This window comes from Lepidochelys olivacea (genome assembly GCF_965140295.1).
Source record: "Lepidochelys olivacea isolate rLepOli2 genome assembly, chromosome: 2".
In the NCBI taxonomy this organism is placed as follows: domain Eukaryota; kingdom Metazoa; phylum Chordata; order Testudines; family Cheloniidae; genus Lepidochelys; species Lepidochelys olivacea.
In genome coordinates, this window is record NC_140412.1 from 3,567,645 (window position 1) to 3,590,990 (window position 23,346).

Below are 23,346 nucleotides of genomic sequence, written 5' to 3' on the forward strand. Positions count from 1 at the left end.
GTGGGGTTTTTATGGACACAGTTACACACTGGTCCTGCAAACAGATTTAGGATTTACTGGCTAACCCTACTGGGGGAGAAGGCTGGTTGGAAAAACTGTCACAGAAACCTTCCGCTGTCTGCTCCCCACCTACACTCTCTTCCCTGAGAGGCTGCTCCAAAGGGAACTGGCAGGTAAGTGGGCACTCCACAAATCTGGCACTAGAGGGACCATTGTTTGCTGGGAGTCCATCCAGGTGAATCCTTTATAGACAGGAGTCAGGCTACAGTGAACTAAAGGAGGAAGAATCAACCTGTGCTTAAGGCACAACTGGGAGCCAGAAGACCTGAGTTCTAGCCCGGGATCTGCCACAGCATGAGCAGGTTACTTAGAGCCCAATCCTGCCTTTGCCATGGGCTGAATTCCCATTGGAGGGGAAAAATGCTCCCCCTGCAAAGAGCCTGCAGGCTCAGGTCCTGGCTGGTTGCTGCCTCAGTTTCCCCATTTGTCAAATGATACTGACTAGCTCCCGGCAGCGGGTTCATCCCTGGAAAGGAAGGTGCAATGTATCAATGAAAATGCTGGGCTAGGAGTATGAGACCAGTTTGCTTCAAGGGTAAATTCACTCCAGGACCCTGCATGGCAAGAGAGGAGTTTGGTGTCGTTCTTCATTTGATCTTTACATTAATACCCAGCAACTTATAGGTGCAGCTTCTGACCCACTCTGGGCTGCCTGCTGCTGTGGGATGCTGGTACTGGTGCCACGGCCAGTACCTGACAGGACGGGGGTTACACAAAACAGCAGCCACGGGCAAATTTTGCCAAGTGAGGGCTGCACTGGGAATGTCAGGGCCAGACCCCATGTCACATGAACTGTGCCCAGCAGCACTGTACCCAGGCTCCCATGGCCCCAGGCTGGGGTAATTCTTTGTAGAGACATCTGGAAGACACACTGCCCCCTGGAGGCAGTCATGCTCCCTGGCTTCCGAAAGCCAGCAGCCGAGACACCGCGGACTCAGGGCCCCGTAATCACTGCAGCTTACCCGCCACACGGCATCTGCCAGGATGAAATCTCCCTCTCAGTCCCCATCTGACCTTGTCTCAGTGGAGACATGGTGCCAGCATTTGTTCTGTGTGCATGGATGGGCCACCTGATGGCTCAGCAGCCTGCTGATGCAAGTGTGCTGCTCTTTCTCAGCTCTGTGCGCTGTGCCCCTAGGTGTTGGCTGAAAAGATGTGTCAGATTCAGTGCGCAGCCTGGGCATGATGGGGCTGTGACAGGATACACAAGCAGGTCATTGTCTGCAGCAGCAGTACACAGCTCTGTGTGGCTGCTATGAACTGAGGTTCACTAGCATGCAAGGCAAGATGGCCCCATCTTGGGCTGCTGGGTGCCATCTCTTATGGGGTGTTCCCATTAAACAACGGGAGAGCTACAATCGGGATCAACGTGTCCTTCCTGCTGGCTGCGCTACACTGTTAAATGAGCAGCCATCAGTCACTACTGACTGGCATTGCCGGAGCCCATTTACTGGCTAGCAGGGAAACGGACGAAAGTGATGTGATTGATTGTTTATGTGGCACTGAGGATAGCGGGTCTAATCTCTCCGGGAGGCAGGCACCAGGCTGGGGTGGCCAGCTAGGGCCTTAATGATCCAAATCAATAGAACCCAGAACAACGCATCCCTTGCTTGCTGCAAAATGCGTCACATCACACACACGCTAGTGCAGTGCCCAAGTTGTGCATGGGGCTGTGCCTTAGAACAACATATTGCAAGTCTAATCTCAAAGCAACAAAAGCCAGGATGATAGCCGCCGAGACGGAATCTCAAAGCACTTCCCGCACCATTGAAATGCAGCCAGCTCTGGGGTGGAACATGACGGCTGTTAAGAACATTAATCAATGCCATCCAGCATTTCAGGGCAGGAAGTGAAAGAGAATCCTGCACCCAAATGGCAGGGAGGATGTAGGAAGCAGAATGGAATGAAACACTTTGGAATTTGGCCAGGATGGCAGGGTTCACATTCCACTCATGTGAAAATGGTCTTCAGTGAGTACAGAAACGCAGTCTTCACTGTCATACAAACGAACTAAGGCAATGATAGCATTTGCTCTTCAATAGACAGAACCACTTTTAAACATAAATCTCTTTGGAACTCTCTGGATGGGCTTTCGTAGCTATAACATGGTGAGCCGGTGTGACAACTTCTTCTGTGCTGAAGGAGCAAATACACGGAGCTACTTTCTCCAGGACCCTCTGTGCAGCTGGGAGTCAAGAGAAGTAGCTACAAGCAATGTGGGAAGGCTGCCTCCAAGGGACTGAAATAAAAACCAAGGAAACAAAGGATTCCCAGATGACGCCCCTTACCCCACCCGGAGAAAGCCCAGGCATTGCAGGAAGCTATATTTATGACTCAGTAGGGGTCACTCTCCCGTCTTAGTCAGTACAGGCCCCACTGCCCCAGCACAACGCAAGGGGTGCTGTGGTACGGAGAGGTGTGCGTGACTTAGTGTGTGTGTGTGTGTGTGTCCACTTGTGCTCATTTGGCATCCCAGGGCACTGTTCACTAGAGTCATTCGTCCTGGTTCGTGGGAAAACTCTCCCCCGGCAGTGTCAGCTGCACACGGGGTTCTTCACTGTCCCTCCTACACACCATGTGTAGCCTTTTCTGATAGGGAATGTGCTGCCACGCTCATCCCAGAGGTGGCTGCGTTTCAGTGCTATAAGCAGACTCCGTGCACTGCTCGCGATTCCCTCTGGGGTTGGCACACCTTGCGTCTGTCCTACGGAAGCCAGTGTTGTGCAGTCAGTCAGCTCTGGGGAGGGTCCAACATCATGCAGCTGCCTGCTTCTGAGCAGGAGACCTGTGCATGTGGGACAAGCCCCAATCCCTCCACAGAGGTGCCTTTGCTTCCCATCGAGGTTCTGTCCCCAAAACAATCCCTGACTGTGACAGCCCGGCAGCGGGGCAGGAGTCCCCCCAACGTAACTGTTGCTCTGTTCCCCCAGGGGGAGGCCTGACTCCGGGGCGGGCAGACAGCAAGCTCAACACCTAGGCACCTCTTGCACCTATCTGACAGAAACTCTGCTTCGAGGAACCTCTCTTCCACTGGGTTTAGGCAGCCCCAGGCTCCCTGCCGGCCCCACTGCAATCAAAATAAATACGGTCTCGGTTAGACCCACAGACTAACATGGAGCGCTACCAGAGGTGACAAGAGGTGAAACCATGACCCTGATCTCTTGTGTTTGTTACAGATCTGGTAGCACTTCTTACAGCTTAGGGCACGACCCTGGTGTCTCGGACAAATTCTAATGTGGGTGACCGTAACGCACCTCCCTAGATCATCTTCTGCGTTTTCACTTAGACACCGTATTCTTCACTTCCTGTCCTGAAGTGTTATGCAGCCTTGCTGTGAGCTGCTGTGCTCCACCCCAGAGGTGGCTACACTCCAGTGCTGACTGAAATGATTGCCACGTGACCTGTATTGTACCCCCCAAGAGGGATGTGAGGCAGCAATAGATAAAGTGCTTTGAGATCCTGAGGTGGAAGATTCCATAGGAATTAATCCATGATTATTAATTATTATTAATAACGTACCTGGCTCATTCTACAGTTCTGGCATGTGGACAGACCTCAGCAATGTCCATTCCCCCCACCTACCACAGCTTCACAAAGAATTCAGGAAGCAATAAAAATGCTACCAGAGATGTCAGTTCGCTATATTAAAAACTCCCCAACATCCAGTGTCATTAGGCACCGTCTGGAGATGGAAACGTGCCTCCAGGGACAGTGATTTGCCATAGCCTCAGAGCTGGCCTTTCCAGGCTGCAGCTACACAGTGCGGGCAGGTTATCAGGATGCAGGAGAGAACAGGGCGTCCCATCTAGCAGGATGTGGGAGTGCAACTGGACTGCGGTTTGGAGCCTGGCGGATGATTCCTGGCTGCTGACAGTGGATTGATAGTGCGACTGACAGGAAACGCTGGGAGCGGAATCAGGATGTGGGAATAATAAAGAAAATGAGTAGACATCCCTGTAGTTACAGCAAGGGCTGCAGGGAATCCAGGGATGGAGTAAGCGGCTTAGCCAGCAGCCCCACGTAGCTCTGAAAGCTGGTGGGAGCACCGGGCTGGCTGTGCCTGCAAACCTGGAAGACTTCGCTGTGGCCAGCAAGCATCTGGCAAGCTGGAATGGAGGCCCCTCCCATAGATCTCCAAATGGTCAGGAAGGCTGCTTGTTAATGGCTGTCCGGCTGCTAAAAGTGCCTGTACTCACACCAGCTTGTGGTGTGAACCTGTCAACTCTGGTAAGCTAAGTAGGGTCAGGCAGGCTCAGTGCTTGAATTGGAAACATCTAATGGATTCTCAGGTGGTGCTGCTGTGCCTGACAGGACTGTGCTTGGGGTTGGGAGCTCTAGCTGCTGATTGGATGGAAGCCATTTTGGATACCTAAATGGGAAATGCTAAAGAACCTTCCAAACCCCTAGTAACCCCACTGCTGTCGGCTCACCTGCCCCACTGTACAAAGGCACCATGCATCCCCTGTTCAGCCTCAAATGATGCAACTGCCCTGCCCTAAAGTGCACAGTTGTCTCCAAATGAGTCAATGGGCCCCCTTCCCCTTCCATTCAGCAGACCCAGGTGGCTGTACATGTCACTACACCCGTACACCCAGCACTGACATGCAGCCTCCTCTGGGACAGGAGAAGGCTGCTTTGGAGAGAAAAATCATTGTAAATAGCTAGATAAACCCCAGAGGAACCAGCACTTGGGTGTGAAATGTGTCTAGATGTGGCCCCATCAAGGACATGACACCCTCTCCTCTTGAATCCCAGGTGTAACCCTGCTAACATGCAGCAGGGAATCTACCCGGAGGCCACGGTAGGTTCAAATACATGGTGCCTGCTGCTCTCAGCCTGTGGGGTATGATCTCCCTGGTGGGGGGTGGGGGAGTCCCAATCTCCCAGAGTGCTTCACCACACTGATCCACAGTGCATCTGACCCCACCACACTGACCCACTGTAGCCAATTATTTCGAATTTCCTTGTGCAGCGCTGGGCTGGCAGCCCCAACCAGAGAGGAAATGTGAAATAATAGCAGCCATGAAACCGACAAGAATGTCAATTCCACTGCTGGTAGGCTCCCTGCTGTGAAATTGAGCCCCTCCCAGCTGTGTTCCCTGTGCAGCTGTCAGTGCCTCACACTATACTAAGGGGGGAAAAGTGTGTGTTGCAAACCTCAATGTATGCAAAACTGTGGACCGTGCAAAGTAAGCGAATGAAAATCAAAACTGCAGTGGAAGCCTCATATTGCAGGATCTGCAATTTCCGCAATATCGCGAATGAAGTAAGGCCTTATTTACCACACTATTTCCACAGGGAAGGGAGAACAACCCCCAGCTGACTGAAGGATGCTAGCTGAAGGAAACTGCTCAGCAGGAGCAGGCTGTAGCTGCTTCTTGCATTGACACCGGGAGCGTAAGAGTGAATGTGAGAGAATGAAGGGGGGGGGATAACCTTGCCCAGAGAGAACATGTCCAAACAAGACAGACACCTTAGGGAACAAGAGCGGAAGGGCGCGATCTGGGGCCTACCTCTTCTGAAGATTTATCCATCCATAGAGCTACCTGTCCCTCCAGCCACAGTATCTATACAAAAAGAAAAGGAGTACTTGTGGCACCTCTAAGGTCCCACAAGTCCTCCTTTTCTTTTTGCGAATACAGACTAACATGGCTGCTACTCTGAAACCTGTCAGTATCTATACAGACGTGCTTTAGTCAAACACGAGTTACTGGGCTCAATGTGTGGGGTTATTGGCTGAAATTCTCTGGCCTCTTTCACACTGGAGCTCAGGTTACATGATCTAATAGACCCCTCTGGCTTTGAGCTGTCTGTCTATCCTGCGCTCACCACTGTGGGATCTGGCGCTGTGTCATGGAGCTGCTCGGACGGGTACTGTAATGACCTGAACTGAAGAGCATTTGTAATCATGGACCATTGTGCCGAAAGTCTGGGCTGGGCCGTTTCCCCACCGCTGGCCAGTGGGAGGGCCTGTAGAATCTACCGCAGTGTTAGCTTCTCTGGGATGCTGCAGACTCTGTCAGGATCTGCGTTAACACTCGCCTCCAAGCCTCTCACTCCATTGAACAGAACTCAGGGCAGTCCCATGGCTGGGCGGAAGCGTAGAATGGTGTGGGGGAAGGTGTGCAGCAGTCGCCCAGGTTAGACCTGCCCACATGACTGGGGCACTGGATCTCCCAGCTTCTGTGCCACAGCAAGGCTAGATTTTCATTCTGCAAGGAGGCATGAAGTGCCAGACACCAAACAGCACCCTCCAGCTGCCTGGCCATTTCCCTGATCTGCTGTATTGCTAGGCCCAGCACAGACAAAAAGCCAACACCCTCCAGCTGCCTGGCCATTTCCCTGAGTTGCTGTATTGCTAGGCCCAGCAGAGACAAAAGCCAGCACCCTGCTGCTGCCTGGCTCCTAGCTAGCCACATAAGATAAGGGGACCAGCCTCACCACTACCTCACTGGCAGTAAGCAGACAAGGTTTCCCTGCTTCTCTCTCCTTGGCTCTCTCTCTCCCTTTCTAATGGAGTTGAACCTCTAGATGGATCACCTCAGTCTCATTGCTGATGCAGAGTAAATGTGGCGCTCACTGCAGCTCAGCGCTTGGGGGTGTGCTCTGAGACACCGCGAGAGAGCATAACTTTCCCAGGGGAGCGTTGAATGGGGGTATTCTCTGTGGAAATGGTGTGGAGATACCTGCCATTTGGGCTGGCACATCTCAAAGGCAAAATATTTGCTCATCAGACAACTGTTAGCCAGGGAGCCCTTCCAGGGATGGAGGGGTTAGCTGCACCCAGAGAGAGGCTTAAATGTGTTCACCAGAGGGGTTGAAATTCCTCCCCTTCTGTTAAAAACCGGTGGTGAGGTTAACACTTCTTATCGGAGCAGGATTCCTTGGGCCCTGGGAGCAGCCTGCCTGATGGGATGCCAGGATCCTGGGGAGGGGAAGTATCCAGGACAGCACAGTGACCTGTCAGGTGTACCCCGGGCCCCATCATGGTGGCATCTCATCCCTAATTAGATCACAACAGCAGCTGGTGCTGGTTACACGCAAAGGACACTGGCATTCTAATCTTCGCAGGATCAAAGGCTGATCCCCTTGCAGGTCCCTGCCCCTACAGCATGTTCTTCCTCTCGCCTTCTGCCTCTCCCCGTCACACACGCTCCCTTTGCCCTGCACGCACTCGCTCAGCCTGGGAAATGCTTTCCAGGCCTTGCCAGGGCTGGATTCCCTGCAGAGGGCTCTAACTAAAGCACCAACAGTTCTGCCATCTTTTAGCCCCGCCAACCCATCTCAAGGGAGCTAATGGGCTCCTGAGGACTCATGTAGAACCAGCCCACGTGCACAGGCCAACGTGCTCTTCCATAGTCCCCAAAGAGACCCTGCAGGCCAGAGGAACAGAAAAGCTACAGCCGGCTGCTCTCTGTTATGGCAGGAGATTACCACAGGTAATAGAGCAGAAATCCGCGCTCCTATCCTGCAGGGTTAAATTACCTCTTACTGAACAGAACGAGATGGAGCCACGTGTCCTAGAGGGTTGTAGAGGTTGGACACCCTGGCTAGCGGAGGACATAGGCTTATCCTAGGATGTCTGCTGATGACCCCTGGTGTGTTAAATGGAGAGATTTGGTCTGGCTTATGCATCACTAAGAGCACCACAGAAATCAAAATCCTGTCTAAGATGTTCAGTCCCATCTAGTCCATCCCTGAAGGGGTGAGCATGGGACTTTCCCTACGAGGCTTGGACTGGTCTGCTTTGAAGTGTCTCTAGTGAGGGTGCTCCTACCACTTCTCTGGGACAGTATTCCCCATGCATGGACACTGGCGACTTATTCCTGGCTGGGAGGTTCCTGAGCAAGAATCTGAGCCAGACAGATGCAACAGCTTCCCAAGGTCACAAAATGAGTGTATGGCTAAACCAGCACTTGAACCTAGTTCCCCTGATTTCCAGCCCCTTGGCTGTATACACAGAGCTAACTGGCCTCCCTTTGCCAGCACTCTGTATCCAACTTTTCCATAGTATTTGAACTCAGTTTGTACCTAGGGTTGCCAATCCTCCCAGTTTGGCCAGGAGTCTCCCGAAATCAGGCTCGATCTGCCAGAGGCCACTGAAGCCCACCCGGAAGATTTCAGAAGATGCTAAAAGTCCGGTGGTGCAGCGGGGCTAAGGCAGGCTCCCTACCTGCCCTGGCTCTGTGCCGCTCCCGGAAGCGGTGACATGTCCGGCAGAGACCCCTAAGAGGAGGCGCGGTCAGGAGGGTCTCTGCATTCTGCCCCCGCCCTGAGCACCGACTCCGCAGATCCCATTGGCCTGGAATTTGGCCTGCACCCAAACTCCCTCCCAGAGCCCACACCCCCTCCTGCACTACAACCAGAGCCCACACCCTGCACCCCCTCCTGGACCACAACCCCTTCCCCAGCCCTGAGCCCCCTCTTGCATCCAAACTCCCTTCCAGAGCCTGCACCCCTCACCCCCTACCACACCCCAACCCTCTGCCCCAGCCCTGAGCCCCCCCCTACACAAAAACTTCCTCCCAGAGCCCGCACCCTGCACCCCCTCCCGCACCACAACCCCTTCCCCAGCTCTGAGCCCCCTCCTGCATCCAAACTCCGTTCCAGAGCCTGCACCCCTCACCCCTTCCCACATCCCAACCCCCTACCCCAGCCCAGAGCCCCCTTCTATACCCAAACTCCCTCCCAGAGCCTGCACCCTGCACCCCCTCCCACACCACAACCTCCTGCTCAGCCCTGAGCCCCCTTCCACACCCAAACTCCCTCCCAGAACCCGCAACCCTCACCCCCTCCCACACCCCAACCCCCTGCCCCAACCCAGAGCCCCCTCCTGCACCCAAGCTCCCTCCCAGAGCCCGCACCCCACACCCCCTCCTGCACCACAACCAGAGCCCACACCCTGCACCCCCTCCCGCACCACAACCCCCTGCCCCAGCCCTGAGCCCCCTCCCTCACCCAAACTCCCTGCCCCAGGCTCAGCCTGCAGCCCCCTCCCACACTCTGAACCCCTTGGTTCCACCCCCCAGCCCAGAGCCCACACCCCATCCCGCACCTCAACCCCCTCCCCCGGCCCAGTGAAAGTGAGTGAGGGTGGGGGAGAGCGAGTGACGGGGGGGGGCTGGAGTGAGCGGGGGGCAAGGCCTCAGAGAAGTGGCGGGGCAGGAGTGTGGCCTTGGGAAGGGGTGAGGTAGGGAGTGAAACAAGGGTGTTTGGGTTTGTGTGATTAGACAGTTGGCAACTCTATACCTGCAGCACACAGCTTGATAACCCTTATCTTGGCCAATCTTGTTAGTGGGAACTGAAACTGCTACCCGTGTTCATACAAACAGCTAGCTCTTTGAAACACTGAGGGCTGGATTCTGCCCTCATTACTCATTCTGAGAAGCACTTTATTCCCTGAGCAGCCCTGTGCGGTACTATGCAGTGTGAGTCAGCGAGACAGAATCTGTCCCTAAGCTATCTGTCTTTATATCCTGCAGCAGTGAGTTCCACAGGCTGCCTATGTGCTTCCTTTATCCATTCTAAACGTGTGGCCATCTCACTGAGCACTCCCTCGTTCTTGTGCCACAAGATGGGGTATGTAGAAGACTGATCCATCTTCTCTCTGCTTTGTGATTTCATAGCCCTCCTCTCACTCTCCACTCTCCAAACTAATATGCCCCAGATCTCACCTGTGATGCACAAGGTCACTTGAGTTTATGAGCAGACTGTGTGTCTCTCAATGTTTTTTTGAATGAGATCCCCTTATGGGATCCCACACCTCTATTACCAGCCGCCCTTGCTGGGCTTTTTGCTATCTCTGCTGTGTCCTGTTGGAGATGGGACAATGAGGTTGTTACAGCAGATTTAGAGAATGGCCATTATCCTACTTCTTTATTGTTCTTCATCCTATTGTTAATACAACTGAACCTCTTCTTGGCCTTACTGACTATGAGGAACGGTGATCAGACTCCTTCCCTGAGATGCTTTGCTATGTTTTGGGTATGCGGGAAATTAATTATCCTCCTACACAGGCTGGGTCAGTGTCCACCCTACTCTTGCTGGCTCTGCTGGCCCCAGCCTGCCATATGAGAGGTTAGGACTGATCCCATGTTACTAGTTGTCCCTTGCAGATGCTCCCACCGTGAGCTCCATGCTCCTGCTGCTCTGTGTCCTGGAGAGGGATTAGGCAGAGAGCTGATGCTCAGCAGACTGGGCTGGCGGATTATACAGCTGGAATCAACGGGAAGGCTTTAAATACTGACATGCTCGGCCGCTCAGCTGTGATTAACAAGCCAGCAACTGTTGGTGAGCCCGACCTCCGCCACGCAGCCGCCTCAGTGCAGCATGGACACTTGTTCTAAAATGTTAATCCTGACATGAGAGAGCTGGTGCATGCTCTGGCATCTGCGTGGCCCCGGGGGCAGCCAGGCTCCAAGAAGGGAGGGATGGATGTGCTGTATTCAGTGGTGTACCCTTACCTGAGGCCAGGGCCCCTGTGGCCCAGCTCCAGTCCCAGACGATGGGGCTCCCGTCGCGTCCCACAGCCAGACAGCTCACACTATTGGGGAGGGCTCTCGTCTCCTGTGTTTATGCCTTGGGGATCCTTGGAGCTGGTGCTTGCCTGGCTGGGCCACATGTACTGGGCTTCCCCCGTAGGGTTCCTGCATGCTCAGCTCTTCCCCTGGTGCTCAGACCAGGTTGCTCTTCTTCTCCAATCCCCTCTGCCACACCAGACCTTAGCATTGTCCTTTCTCTCCTCATCTCCCTCCCCAGCTTATGCCCAGTGCCTGAAGTGGGCTCCCACCCCCCATTCCCAAGGCCTGCTCTCAGACTCTACTCTCACTCTCTCCCTTGTCCAGGGCCCCACCCCAGGCTTGGCTGGCTTCACCCCCACAAAGCTGAGAGCCAGGACTCACTCCCCACTCCCCCTTGCACCAGGATTCCATGTGTGAAGGGAGGGGGGTCAGGAACCCTTACCAGGAACATGAGGGTCTTCCAAGCCAGTGGGGATTTTCCACTGATCGACCTGCAGCTTGAGGGCGTTGACCTCGTCGATATCTCCAGGCACTCTGTGCAGAAAAGAAATGTCCACAGATTTCAGACTCGGTCCACCTGGATGCTGACAACTGGATGCTGAAGGCCAGTTACTTTGGCTGAGGCCAGAGTCCCTGTTATAGACAGAGTCTGGAGAAACACTTAGATACCTCAACGATGAGCACTTTAAACATACTGCCTGCCTGAGTCTACAGAGAGACTGAAACAATAGCTGAGAGGGGGGAATACTACCTTCGTCAGATTAATGGTATGTTAACTCTTAAACCTAATGATGACAACACTCCACTTTTCAAACATACAGACCAGAGGCTGCCCACGTGGAAAAGTGTGCACAAAGGTGAGCATCTCACATGCATTATTATGGTGCCTGGCCATATAAAATTTGTGATTGAATACACATGGCTATTTAGATGCCTCACTACTATCTACATGTGTATTGTGCTTGGATATTGTGGTTGCAGGAGCTGTGAAAGTACCTTGTATAGCTCACTAATGTCTGCACAGATTTGCCCTAGGACTCCTGTTCCTCCAGCCTGGGAATACATGCTACTAACTGGCAGCATTAACTATTTCCCTGCTGGTCACTTGAGCACAGCCATCCAGCTCTTTGGGGGCTATTGCTGGATCTTACAGAAGCTTACAAGAAGTGGAAGATTGGACAAATGACCAGGGAAGAGTATAAAAATATTGCTAGGGAATGCAGGAGTGAAATTAGGAAGGCCAAATCACACCTGGAGTTGCAGCTAGCAAGAGATGTTAAGAGTAACAAGAAGGGTTTATTCAGGTATGTTAGCAACAAGAAGAAAGTCAAGGAAAGTGTGGGCCCCTTACTGAATGAGGGAGGCAACCTAGTGACAGAGGATGTGGAAAAAGCTAATGTACTCAATGCTTTTTTTGCCTCTGTCTTCATGAACAAGGTCAGCTCCCAGACTACTGCACTGGGCAGCACAGCATGGGGAGGAGGTGACCAGCCCTCTGTGGAGAAAGAAGTGGTTCGTGACTATTTAGAAAAGCTGGATGTGCACAAGTCTATGGGGCCAGATGCGCTGCACCCGAGAGTGCTAAAGGAGTTGGCGGATGTGATTGTGGAGTCATTGGCCATTATCTTTGAAAACTCATGGCGATCGGGGGAAGTCCCGGACGACTGGAAAAAGGCTAATGTAGTGCCCATCTTTAAAAAAGGGAAGAAGGAGGATCCGGGGAACTACAGGACAGTCAGCCTCACCTCAGTCCCCAGAAAAATCATGGAGCAGGTCCTCAAGGAATCAATTCTGAAGCACTTAGAGGAGAGGAAAGTGATCTGGAACAGTCAGCATGGATTCACCAAGGGAAAGTCATGCCTGACTAATCTAATTGCCTTCTATGATGAGATAACTGGCTCTGTGGATGAGGGGAAAGCGGTGGACGTGTTGTTCCCTAACTTTAGCAAAGCTTTTGACACGATCTCCCACAGTATTCTTGCCAGCAAGTTAAAGAAGTGTGGGCTGGATGAATGGACTATAAGGTGGATAGAAAGTTGGCTGGATTGTCAGGCTCAACGGGTAGTGATCAATGGCTCCATGTCTAGTTGGCAGCCGGTATCAAGTGGAGTGCACCAAGGGTCGGTCCTCGGGCCGGTTTTGTTCAATATCTTCATAAATGATCTGGAGGATGGCGTGGATTGCATCCTCAGCAAGTTTACAGATGACACTAAACTGGGAGGAGAGGTAGATACGCTGGAGGGTAGGGATAGGATACAGAGGGCCCTAGACAAATTAGAGGATTGGGCCAAAAGAAATCTGATGAGGTTCAACAAGGACAAGTGCAGAGTCCTGCACTTAGGACGGAAGAATCTAATGCACCGCTACTGACTAGGGGCCGAATGGCTAGGCAGCAGTTCTGCAGAAAAGGACCTAGGGGTTACAGTGGATGAGAAGCTGGATATGAGTCAACAGTGTGCCCTTGTTGCCAAGAAGGCCAATGGCATTTTGGGATGTATAAGTAGGGGCATTGCCAGCAGATCGAGGGACGTGATCGTTCCCCTATATTCTACATTGGTGAGGCCTCATCTGGAGTACTGTGTCCAGTTTTGGGCTCCAAACTACAAGAAGGATGTGGATAAATTGGAAAACTTCCAGCGGAGGGCAACAAAAATGATTAGGGGTCTGGAACACATGACTTGTGAGGAGAGGCTGAGGGAACTGGGATTGTTTAGTCTGCGGAAGAGAAGAATGAGGGGGGATTAGATAGCTGCTTTCAACTACCTGAAAGGGGGTTCCAAAGAGGATGGATCTAGACTGTTCTCAGTGGTAGCTGACGACAGAACAAGGACTAATGGTCTCAAGTTGCAGTGGGGGAGGTTTAGGTTGGATATTAGGAAAAACTTTTTCACTAGGAGGGTGGTGAAACACTGGAACGCGTTACCTAGGGAGGTGGTGGAATCTCCTTCCTTAGATATTTTTAAGGTCAGGCTTGACAAAGCCCTGGCTGGGATGATTTAGTTGGGAATTGGTTCTGCTTTGAGCAGGGGGTTGGACTAGATGACCTCCTGAGGTCCCTTCCAACCCTGATATTCTATGATTCTATGATCTTGGGCATGTGGGTAGGGTTTGGGATTGTGGGAGGAGCTTGAGTAGACGGTCACTGCTATGTACCTGTGATGCATTGGACCTCAAAGTAGCACCCTGTAACCCCCACATTAATATGGTTGTGATATTTCTTACACAGCATGCCATGTAAGACACCATATGAAAGACCATGATCTGCTGAAACTCATTGTTCTATCAAAATCTGTATATCGTTAGTGTGTATGAAGTGATGAGAGTTTGTTGCATGGTTGTTATTGAAATAGGTTGTGAGTTTGGGAGATGCCCACTCCTAGCTCTCCAGTGGCAACAAAAGAGGTGACCCACACCCAAATGAGCATTAAGCGACCAGCACAAGTCATGGACCAGCAGGGAAATTGTAAACAAGAGATTTACAATTCTGTAAGAGACAGTTGCACAAGTACCACACAATGAGGATTCCTCAACTCTGTGACTCAGCCATCCCCACCAGGACACGTCTGGGCCAGTATCTTCCCTTGGCCATGAATTGAGAGTATAAAATAGGGACAGCGGCATCATGAGACCCACCTCTCTCCTCCCTCACCTACGCTGAAGGCAACAAGAATGGTGGGTAGACAAAGACTTTGAACTGAGGAGGAAGGAAATTCAGCCTGTGTATATAACCTGCCTGCGACGTCCAGTGGGGTGAGAAAAGCTGTTTGATCCAAATCTTGCTTAGTCTAATAGAGTTTAGGATTTAGACTGTGATTTTACTTTTATTTCTCAGGTAACTAGCTCTGACCCTTATGCCTACCACTTATAATCACTTATAAAGCTATCTTTCTGTAGGTAATAAACTTATTTTAATGTTTTATCTTTACCAGTGGGTTCACCAGTGCTTGGGGAATCTGCTCAGATTACAAAGGCTGGTGCGTGTCCACTATCCTTTGACGAAGTGGCAAACTAATTAATGAGCTTGCATTGTTCAAGAGAAGATCTTGAGCAGTATAAGATGGTACATTTCTGGGGTGCAAGGCTAGAGGCTGGGGGGATTCGCTGGTGTTTCCCTGTGGATGGTTCATGAGTGGCTTGGAGAGCATTCATGCAGTTTAGCTGGGTCTGTCTCTGCATGCTGGAGGCTGAGGGATAACAGCACCTGGAGGGGTTTCCTGCTTGTCATTAGCAAAGCATTGGGACCACTGTGCCCCCAGGCTGCAGAGTTCAGGGGGCACAGTGATCCCACAGTTCCAGGTTGTACCCTGGGGATCCCGTCACTGTACCCCCTGCACAACTTGACTCCTCTCTCTGAGCACCGGGGTAGCGGAGCTGAGCCTGTGCGGGAGGCTGTGTAAGCTTGGGACAGAGTAACCAGCTGAGACCTTGCTTACCAGAGGCAGTTGCCAGGTGTGGAGTCGGGGAGACAGACACGATACATTGTAATAGACAGGTACATTTCCCTGCAGCAGCAGACATCATGCTGAGCCCATGGGGCGGGGAAGGGCCGCGTGTGGCTCAGCAGCGACCCCTCTGGCCAGGTGAGGAGTGACATTACTGAGCACTGTGCATAGGACGATCCCTTCAGGCTACAAACAAGAGAAACCCTTGGGGGATGCTCTTGGCCTCAAATGGGATGTGAATGAGCAACTGCAAGTGAAGATGTCCCACAGTCCAGCGGCCAGGAAAGAGCCGTGACTAACACAAGGCAGGTCTGATAGTCCTGGTGAAATTCACTCCCCTCCCCCCTCCCAAAGGCTGCAGCAGAGGATCCAGCACACAGCAGCACGTAGTTATTGCCATCACTGCCTGGGTTTTCAGCACCTCTGGTCATTGCCACCCAGCGGTGGCTCAGCCTCAGGTCATGACACAGGGAAACTTTCCCAGCCCAGTATGGCTCTGGATTCACACACCAAGGAGCTGCTCTCAGGTCACCTTCTTGGGAATGGCAGGCTGAGCCGCACTTGGGGTGGCTGCCAGTCCCCTTCCTGTGTCTGGAGGGAGTCAAGAGATAAAGCTACCTGAGAAAAACCCACCAGGAAGGAATGTGTGTCATTTCCAGGGAAAGGCAAGCTGCAAATCCAGAGAGGCCCTGGCCAGCCGTGGGGTAACAATCCATGTTTGGGAGCTGAAGAACAAGGTCAGTGGGGTGTGGATTTTCTGAGTCCTGGGTTCTCCTGGGATGAGTGCAGAGGGGTAGGAAGTGGCCTGGTCAAGCTCTTACTGGGAGCTGGAAGGGAGCAAGGAGAAATACTTTGCTAGGCAGCATGCATGCAGGCTGCACTTCACTCAGTCTAGGGCTATCTCAAGAGACAGGCCAGAGGCACTGAGCTGGGATGCAGATCCAGAGGGTCGGGTGTTGGGTTGGCCCATTTGGGAAAGAGGCTGGCCTCAGACTCAAGTCTGGTTGTGACCTTCCCCAGAATTCAGGGGGTTGGTGTCTGGGAGTTTGGTTCGGTCCATTGCAGCAACCGGGGACGCCAACCATTTAGAACCAGACAGGCGTTAACCGCACTTTGGGGGTGTTCTGTCCACAGGGATACACTGTGGCTTACAGCTAGCCCAGACCACCTGGGAGAACACACTGTTCTCCCCTCAGCAGCACCCCCACACTGCAGAACCCCAAGAAAGGGGAGGAGCTGGGTGGCCTGTGAAATCAGAGGGGATCCTCTGTATCTCCTATGCCCTGGTGCCCTTTCTACTGCATGGTCCCAGAGGAGAGGCCCGATGGAAACGTACTGTTCATGATCACGCTTTGTCACTGACAAGAGAGGGCCCCACTGCTAAGGCACGGCACTAGGCAGACAGTGGGAGAGCAGGAACAGTGCCCTTGCACACAGGATGTGTTACAGATATCACAGCTAAATCTTGTTCAAAACAATGACAACTGGTGAACGACAGAGTTCCTGGATGGAAGCGCTGGAGCCTAGATAATGTGGTGATAGGCAATATAAAAAAAGGAAACAAGGGAGAGAGAGAAAGTACCCTGGGCTCAGACCATGCCATCGATCGCAAAGGTTTCTTCTCCGAGGCTCTGGCCTGGGCCAGGCTGGGAGGGGAGATGAGCAACTAGCAACAGTCCTCCCTTGGTCGTTGCTTCTCTAGTCTGCTCAGAGACAGCCAGACCCAGTGCTGTCGTCTGGCTTTGGAAGTGTTATGTCGCCCCTTAGAGAATGCTCTAACTGCCTGCTCCACAAGGTCACACTGCGAGGCAGAAGTGGCCACAGCACAAGCCACAGTGCTCCACAATGCAATCTGTGGCTATCCTCACCCTTAGCAGAGGTGCTGCTAAGAAAGACTACATGTCCCAGCATGCAACACTCCCTTCTAAGACCCCTGCTGGGCCCTCATGGACCACACTGCCCTATTACAGAAGCATCCAGCTGCATCTTCTCCATTGGAAGTGAATGCCTGGTGTGCAACTCCCTGAGAGCTGGCCTGTGCAAGAAGGGTCAGAGTCACAAGGCAGCATTACCTGAAGATGCCCTCGGTCTGGTCTCCATTCAGCGCCAGCACTTCCTCAGACAGTCTGGTTTGCACCCAGGGGAGCTGCCGATCTGGGTACCTCTCCTTCTGCATGTTCATGATCTCCTGCAGGGAGCTCCCAAACATGGAGGGGCTGAACACTGCATTCTTTGCATGCCGGATCTCCTCAATATTCGGCTTCTTCAGACCCTGCAAGAGATGGAACCAAGACAAACATGAAGGCCCAGAGATACATGCACAGTCGTTACTCAAGTAGCAAGTCAAAACCAATTTACACCCTGCTCCAACGCCTGGCCCGGCCCGAGAGAGCTGCCAAATTCCATGTTCCTGCCATTTTCCCACCACGCGTTCAAAAAAAAAGTCACATCTTTGGAGCAAGAATATTTTCTCCAACCTTCCTTAGTCTTGAAAATGGCAGAACCATTTGGGCTCAAATCTTACAAAAATAAATAAATAAATAAAAAGTGGTCCTGGATAGTGTCCAAGGCCTGTTGTAGCCAGACAGGGGAAAGTCTTCAGTCCGCTGTGCACAGCCCCTTGGAATGGAAAGTCTTGTGCCACAGTAACGAGAGGTGTGGCTCTGAGGTCTCCTAGAAACAAGTCCCGTAACAGCAGCAACAGAAGCCCTTGGCACTGCTCTAGCATGCTCTCCATACATCCCATAGCACTTTACAGAGGAGGGGAAGGATCCTTAATCCCAGAGCTGGGGAAACCAAGGCACAGAGCGGGGAAGGTCCACACTTTCAGACTTAGACTCTCATTTGGGGTGCCTGATTTCCCAACGTTTTGAGCACCCAGAACTTCCACTGAAGTTCAATGCAAACTGCTGAATACGAGGCTGCTCTCAGCTGGCTACCTAAGCACAGAGGGAGAGGCCTCACTTTCATCACCCGAGTCTGATCACTTTGGCCTACACACACAAAGCTGACTCAGAGATTGACGGAGGCTCGAACTTCCCGAGCTCCTCCCTGCTCTGGGTTTAGAACGGGTATCTCAAACTCAAATCACCACGAGGGCCACATGAGGACTAGTACATTGGCCCAAGGGCCGCATCACTGACACCTTTTCATACAATGATACAAAAGTATAGTCAAAAATAGGACTCTTTTTTTATTTTTAGATCATTGAAGATCTCCTGGTTAAGCCAGGGTGGTCTCTTGCCAGACTTCCGATCTTTGCTACACAGTGGGATAGTTTCCTCTTGTACCCTTAATAATGTATCTTTGAAAAAACTATTTATGCACTTTCGGTGGAGGGGGAGCAGTCTAGTGGCCAGAGCACAGGACTGGGAGTGAGGGGCCTCCTCCTGGTTCTGGCAATGATTCTCTCTGTATGACCAGTTGCATGGAGGGTCTCTGAGTGCTTCACAAACCTTAAACAATTAAGCTTCACACACAGCTTGAGAGAGAGGGGATCTCTTATTCCCTGTCTCGGAGACCCCCAGGGGCAGCAGCAGAGTCGGGAATAGAGGCCAGCTCTCCAGACTCCAGATACAGGTTTTAGCCACAGGCTCATCATTCTGGCCAAGCCTCCCAGGGTGAAGGTCTGGTTTGGGGATCTGCTGCTTCTTCTCATGGTTCCCTTTGTCTCCCGTTTCACCATGGTGGCCTCTGTGGCCCTATGACCAGTTAGGAGGGGACCACGCTGGGGGATCCAGTTGCAGTTTTTCTGTCAGTGGAGTGGCATTGCCATCCCTGGAATGAAACCGCAGGCCAGGGCCCTGGGGGCATTTCCTCTTCCCCTGAAGTTCACTTCACAGTTCACTGCACCTGTCATCCGGCTGCCACTCGCTGTACAGCCGTGCCCTGTGACCCATAGGAGCCTGCTTCTGTCGTCTGGCTGCCATACGCTGTACAGCCACGTCCTGTGAGCCCCGCAAGCCTGCGCCTGTCGTCTGGCTGCCATACGCTGTACAGCCGCGCCCTGTGAGCCCCGCAAGCCTGCGCCTGTCGTCCGGCTGCCACACGCTGTACAGGCACGGCCTCTGAGCCCCAGGAGGCTACAGAAGCAGCGGAGGAGGCCAGGAGAGGGGAGAACTCACGTCAATGGGCTCCCACCTCCTGTGCTCTGCTGGATCCGTACCTAGAGGCCAGACCGGGCCATATAGGTCAGTTTGCAAAGCCCTAAGGCTGGATTAATCTCTGTGAGCAATGTGCAGGGGAGGGAGATGGGTCCCAGCTGGCTGCTGGGCCATCTCTAACAATGTGGTTGGTGTTTCTCCTGCACACCCACTGTGGGAGGTAGTGTGGTCTAGTGGCCTGAGCAGACTATTATTACTTTGCCTGCCACTAATCTCCCTCCCTCCCTTTGTCTTTGTCTTTCTTTCTTTCCATGAAGGGTGTTTGCAGGAAAATGGGATCTTTGTTGCTCAGGATTTCACTTGCTCTAGCTGCTTATTTCCTGTCCTGACATACTAGAGTGTCCGGCGGGCGAAGGGGACTATTAATATTACTTGCATAGTGGTAGCTCTGAGGAACCCTCATCATGGGCCACACTGTGCTAGGCACTGTACAAACAGAACAAACAGATGATCCCTGCCTCAAGGAGCCTCCACTCTAGGTGGCCAGGTGAAGAGGGCTTTAGGAATGGGCAGACAGAACAAGCAGCACAGACTTTGTACATGATCATCTTTCTGGGCAATTGATCCTAGGAGGAGGAAGAGAAATGCAAAAAGGAGCCGAATCCATTTTCCCCTGATCCTTTTAATGCCGCTCAGCCTCTGCCATTACAGTGATCACATTAGGCACCAACTAAGCTCTGATGGGATGTAAGGGGACCCACTGCATGGGTGAACGTCAATCATAATCTTTAGGTTTCTTGTGTAGCTGGAGAGGAGGCACGATCGAATGGCTAAAGCACAGGACTGGGAGTCAAGGGACCTGGCTTCCAGTTCCACTTCCAGCATCCAATGAAGTGAGCTGTAGCTCAAGAAAGCTCATGCTCAAACAAATTGGTTAGTCTCTAAGGCGCCACTAGTATTCCTTTTCTTTTTGCGAATACAGACAACATGGCTGCTACTCTGAAACAGTTCCAGTTCTGCTGCCCATGTGCCGTGTGACCTTGGTCAAGTCACATCCCACTCCATGCCTCAGTTTCCCCATGTGTCAAATGACGATAATGATAGTGAACTTCCTCCAGAGGAGGTTGGGCTGGGGGCCTCAATTCATTGTCTGTAGAAGGCTTTGAAACACTCAGTGGGAAGGGGTTAGAGAGATGTAAAGGGTTATTTCTTAGCTCTGCAAAACGCACTGGGACATAATTAACGCAGAAGATGTTACACACAGTACAGCTGTTGTACATTTCCCATGAGGTGTCAATGACCCTTTAAGTTTGGTTTCCAGGGAACACTTGGAGTTCACATGCACCCTCCCTGGCCCTGCTCGAAAGCTGTTGGCTAAGCTCTTTCTCGGCTAGCGATATGTTTCTGTCAAGCTCAGAAGCGTGTGATTTCCCCCCTTTCCCTGTTCCAGGTTTCTCCAGATGGTTTGAGCATTATGCTGCACATTCTCTCATGTACTGAGAACCGGTAACTACAGCCATTTGTCTTAATGAAAGAGCAAGATCAACGACTTATCTGGCATCTTCCCTAGGAGAGGCAAACCTCTGTAGTTCCACTACTTGGGAGATTAAAAGCAAACACTGAAGTTATCATCAGGAACAGAAACATTAACCAGAGAAAAGCAAGAGTGATGGTAAGATAAGGGGCAGCTCACAATGCTTAGCAACAAGACCCGTGGCTAATCTAATTTTCAACAGCGAGGCGCAGCACATGGTGACTACAGGTCCCAGCATGCACCACTCCAACCTGAGCCAGGCGGCAGGCTGCTTGGCTCAAGGTGAGGCATTGCATGTTGGGTCCTGCAGCCTGAAAGGCCATACTCAAGATGAGCCATTTTATACTGACTATGAGCTACAGTCTGCCCCGTCCCGCACGGTGAGTAGTGCCTTGCTCTAGGAGTAACTCCACTGAAATAAATGGCACCACTTGAGCAGCACTCTGCTCCTCACCATCAGTAAAGGTGGGAGAGTCTGACACTATGGGTAGCCCTCGGGGCCCTGCATAGTCAACCATGCGGCCCTCCGCTGTCCAAAAGGAGCCCTCTCCCCTGTGCTCTGGTTAGGAGAATGCTCCAGCCTCTGCTTTGTGTGGGGAACAATGAGTCCAGGAAATGGGCTGGGTCTTTGATGGCAAGACACTAGATGCCACCTCCTGGCCCAGCAATGGATACCAGCCACGCTGGGAAAGCCCCCCAGGAGCTGTGGGTGAGATCGGCCTGACCTTTGCATTGCCTGGCGCTCTGTGTCACTGACTTGAGGGGACACGGACAAGAGCAACAGGCCCCAAACTCGACACATCTTCATTCTTGTCCTTGTGATTCATCTTTTGCGTTTCTCTCCAAAACTAATGCTTCTGCACAAGCCATGCCAGCTGCCAAGCACTGAGATTCTACATAGCCAATCACCTGGGAGCAACCCTATGATAACAAGCCAGCGAGCACCAGAAGATGAGGAACAAGTGAGTGAGGGAATGGGGTGGATGCTTATGATGGGCAGTTGCACAGGTATATATGAGATTAGCACACCAGCGGCACTGCATGCATAACACCAGGCAGCTGGAGCTCAGTGACACGCTGTGGTAAGGAGGGAGCACAGCCCCTGGATTTTCAGGGAGAGCCTTAATACCCCAATAGCGGTATCAAATTACTCCTCCTAGCCTGCTTTAAATTCTGACAGGTGGGTCCAAGCTGCAGAGGTTCCGCTCTAGATTCAGCTGTTCCCAGAGTACAGGGGTGTCTGGATTTTGGGGGCTTGGTTTAGGCCGATCTGTATTTAAAGAGCTGGGTTTTGGTTTATAAATTATAACTCCTGCTGGAAACCCTACTGACGGTTAGGAATGGAAACTCAGGAGATCACAGTGGGCACAGCACATGGCCTACCACTGGTGGGGATTTTCAATTAGGCTGTTTCCACAGACTTTGCCCTTTTCACTGCAGCCATCCTGTGACTTTGCTTAAACATTTGCCATGACAAAAGCCCCAGCCAGCACTGCTCGTAGCCAGTAACAAAGCGAGACAGCAACCAGCCCTTGGCATGGGAGTGTGAGAGCACCCCCTTCGGGAACAGACTCCTCCTCACAGAGAGCAGGGGATTCCTCTGACAGCCCTCCTAGCAATCACCAGTGTGTCACCAGGAGCCTACAAGCTTCAGCCCCAAGGAGTGCCAAGTGCTTAAGCTCAGCTCCTGCCCAGGGTGTAAACTCCACAGCAGCAGAGATCTGCTTCCAGCCCTGGGGAGCTGAAGGCTGCAGTAAACGGGAAGGCAAAGAACCAAAGCCGATAGACTCCTGGCGTATTGAGGCGGGCTGGACTGGCATCAGGCTGCACAGCCCTGGATAGCCAGGGGTGTACTGCACACCACAGATACACTTCAAAGCGCCAGAGCAAAATGGACACAAAGCCACGCAGGTGGGGGCAGGGCAGTGCAAGAGGCCTTGTCTGAATCACCACTAATCTCTCGCTCGCTCGGAGGGGTAGGAAGTGTGAAGAGGCTGCAGGCTCCCTGCCTCATCCCCTCTGGCACTGGTGGGTTTGGATGGGAGTGGCCGCAATCTGACTACGGCCTCTCTCCTGTTGAGTAGTAACTTACTCTAGGAGTAGGGTGACCATATTTCCTAAAGTAAAAATGGGACGGCTGGAGCTCGCCTGAGCCGCCCTCTGCCCACAGTGGCTGGGGCTGTTCCCCTGAGGCCTCTGCTGCCCACGGCTAGGGCTGATCCCGCCGAGTCTCCTGCCCCCCGTGGCTGACTCCTCCCCCCCGAGCTGCCTGCCGCCTGTGCCTGGGACTGGATCCCCCAACCTCCACACTGCCCGCAGCTGGGGCTGACCACCCCGAGATCTGCACCGGCTGGGGCTGGGCCCTGAGCCCCACCGCTTGGCACCTCACATTGCTCCCTCTCCGGCAATGTTCCTCTGCACCCCCAACTCTTTTGGTAAACTGGGCGTTTGTCTGTTTGCTCCTCCCAACAGATCAGTTGGGAAGAACAAATGGGACAAATGCCCATTTTTATAAAAAAAGTCGGGACGGCCAGGGCAGAGCTTAAAAACGGGACTGTCTCAGCCAAAACGGGACATATGGTCACCCAATCTACTCCAATCTAGGAGTAACCCTGTTGATTTCAATGGGAGTTAGGAGCCTAAATACCTGGGCCTTTGGGCCTCAGCTCCCCATGTGTAAAGTGGGG

The 23,346-nt window shown here is 52.5% G+C and overlaps 1 protein-coding gene across 1 annotated transcript in view; it reads right to left on the bottom strand.

Moving 5' to 3' along the window:
- Positions 1 to 23,346, bottom strand: part of ARHGAP39 (Rho GTPase activating protein 39) — a 422,273-nt gene that overhangs the window by 20,524 nt on the left and 378,403 nt on the right. Inside the window, exons 8-9 of the mRNA XM_084619553.1 lie at positions 17,095 to 17,294; positions 11,023 to 11,114 (exon numbers count right to left, since the gene is read on the bottom strand). Of these exons, the coding sequence (XP_084475679.1) occupies positions 11,023 to 11,114; positions 17,095 to 17,294 (292 nt within the window). The remainder of the gene's footprint in view (positions 1 to 11,022; positions 11,115 to 17,094; positions 17,295 to 23,346) is intronic.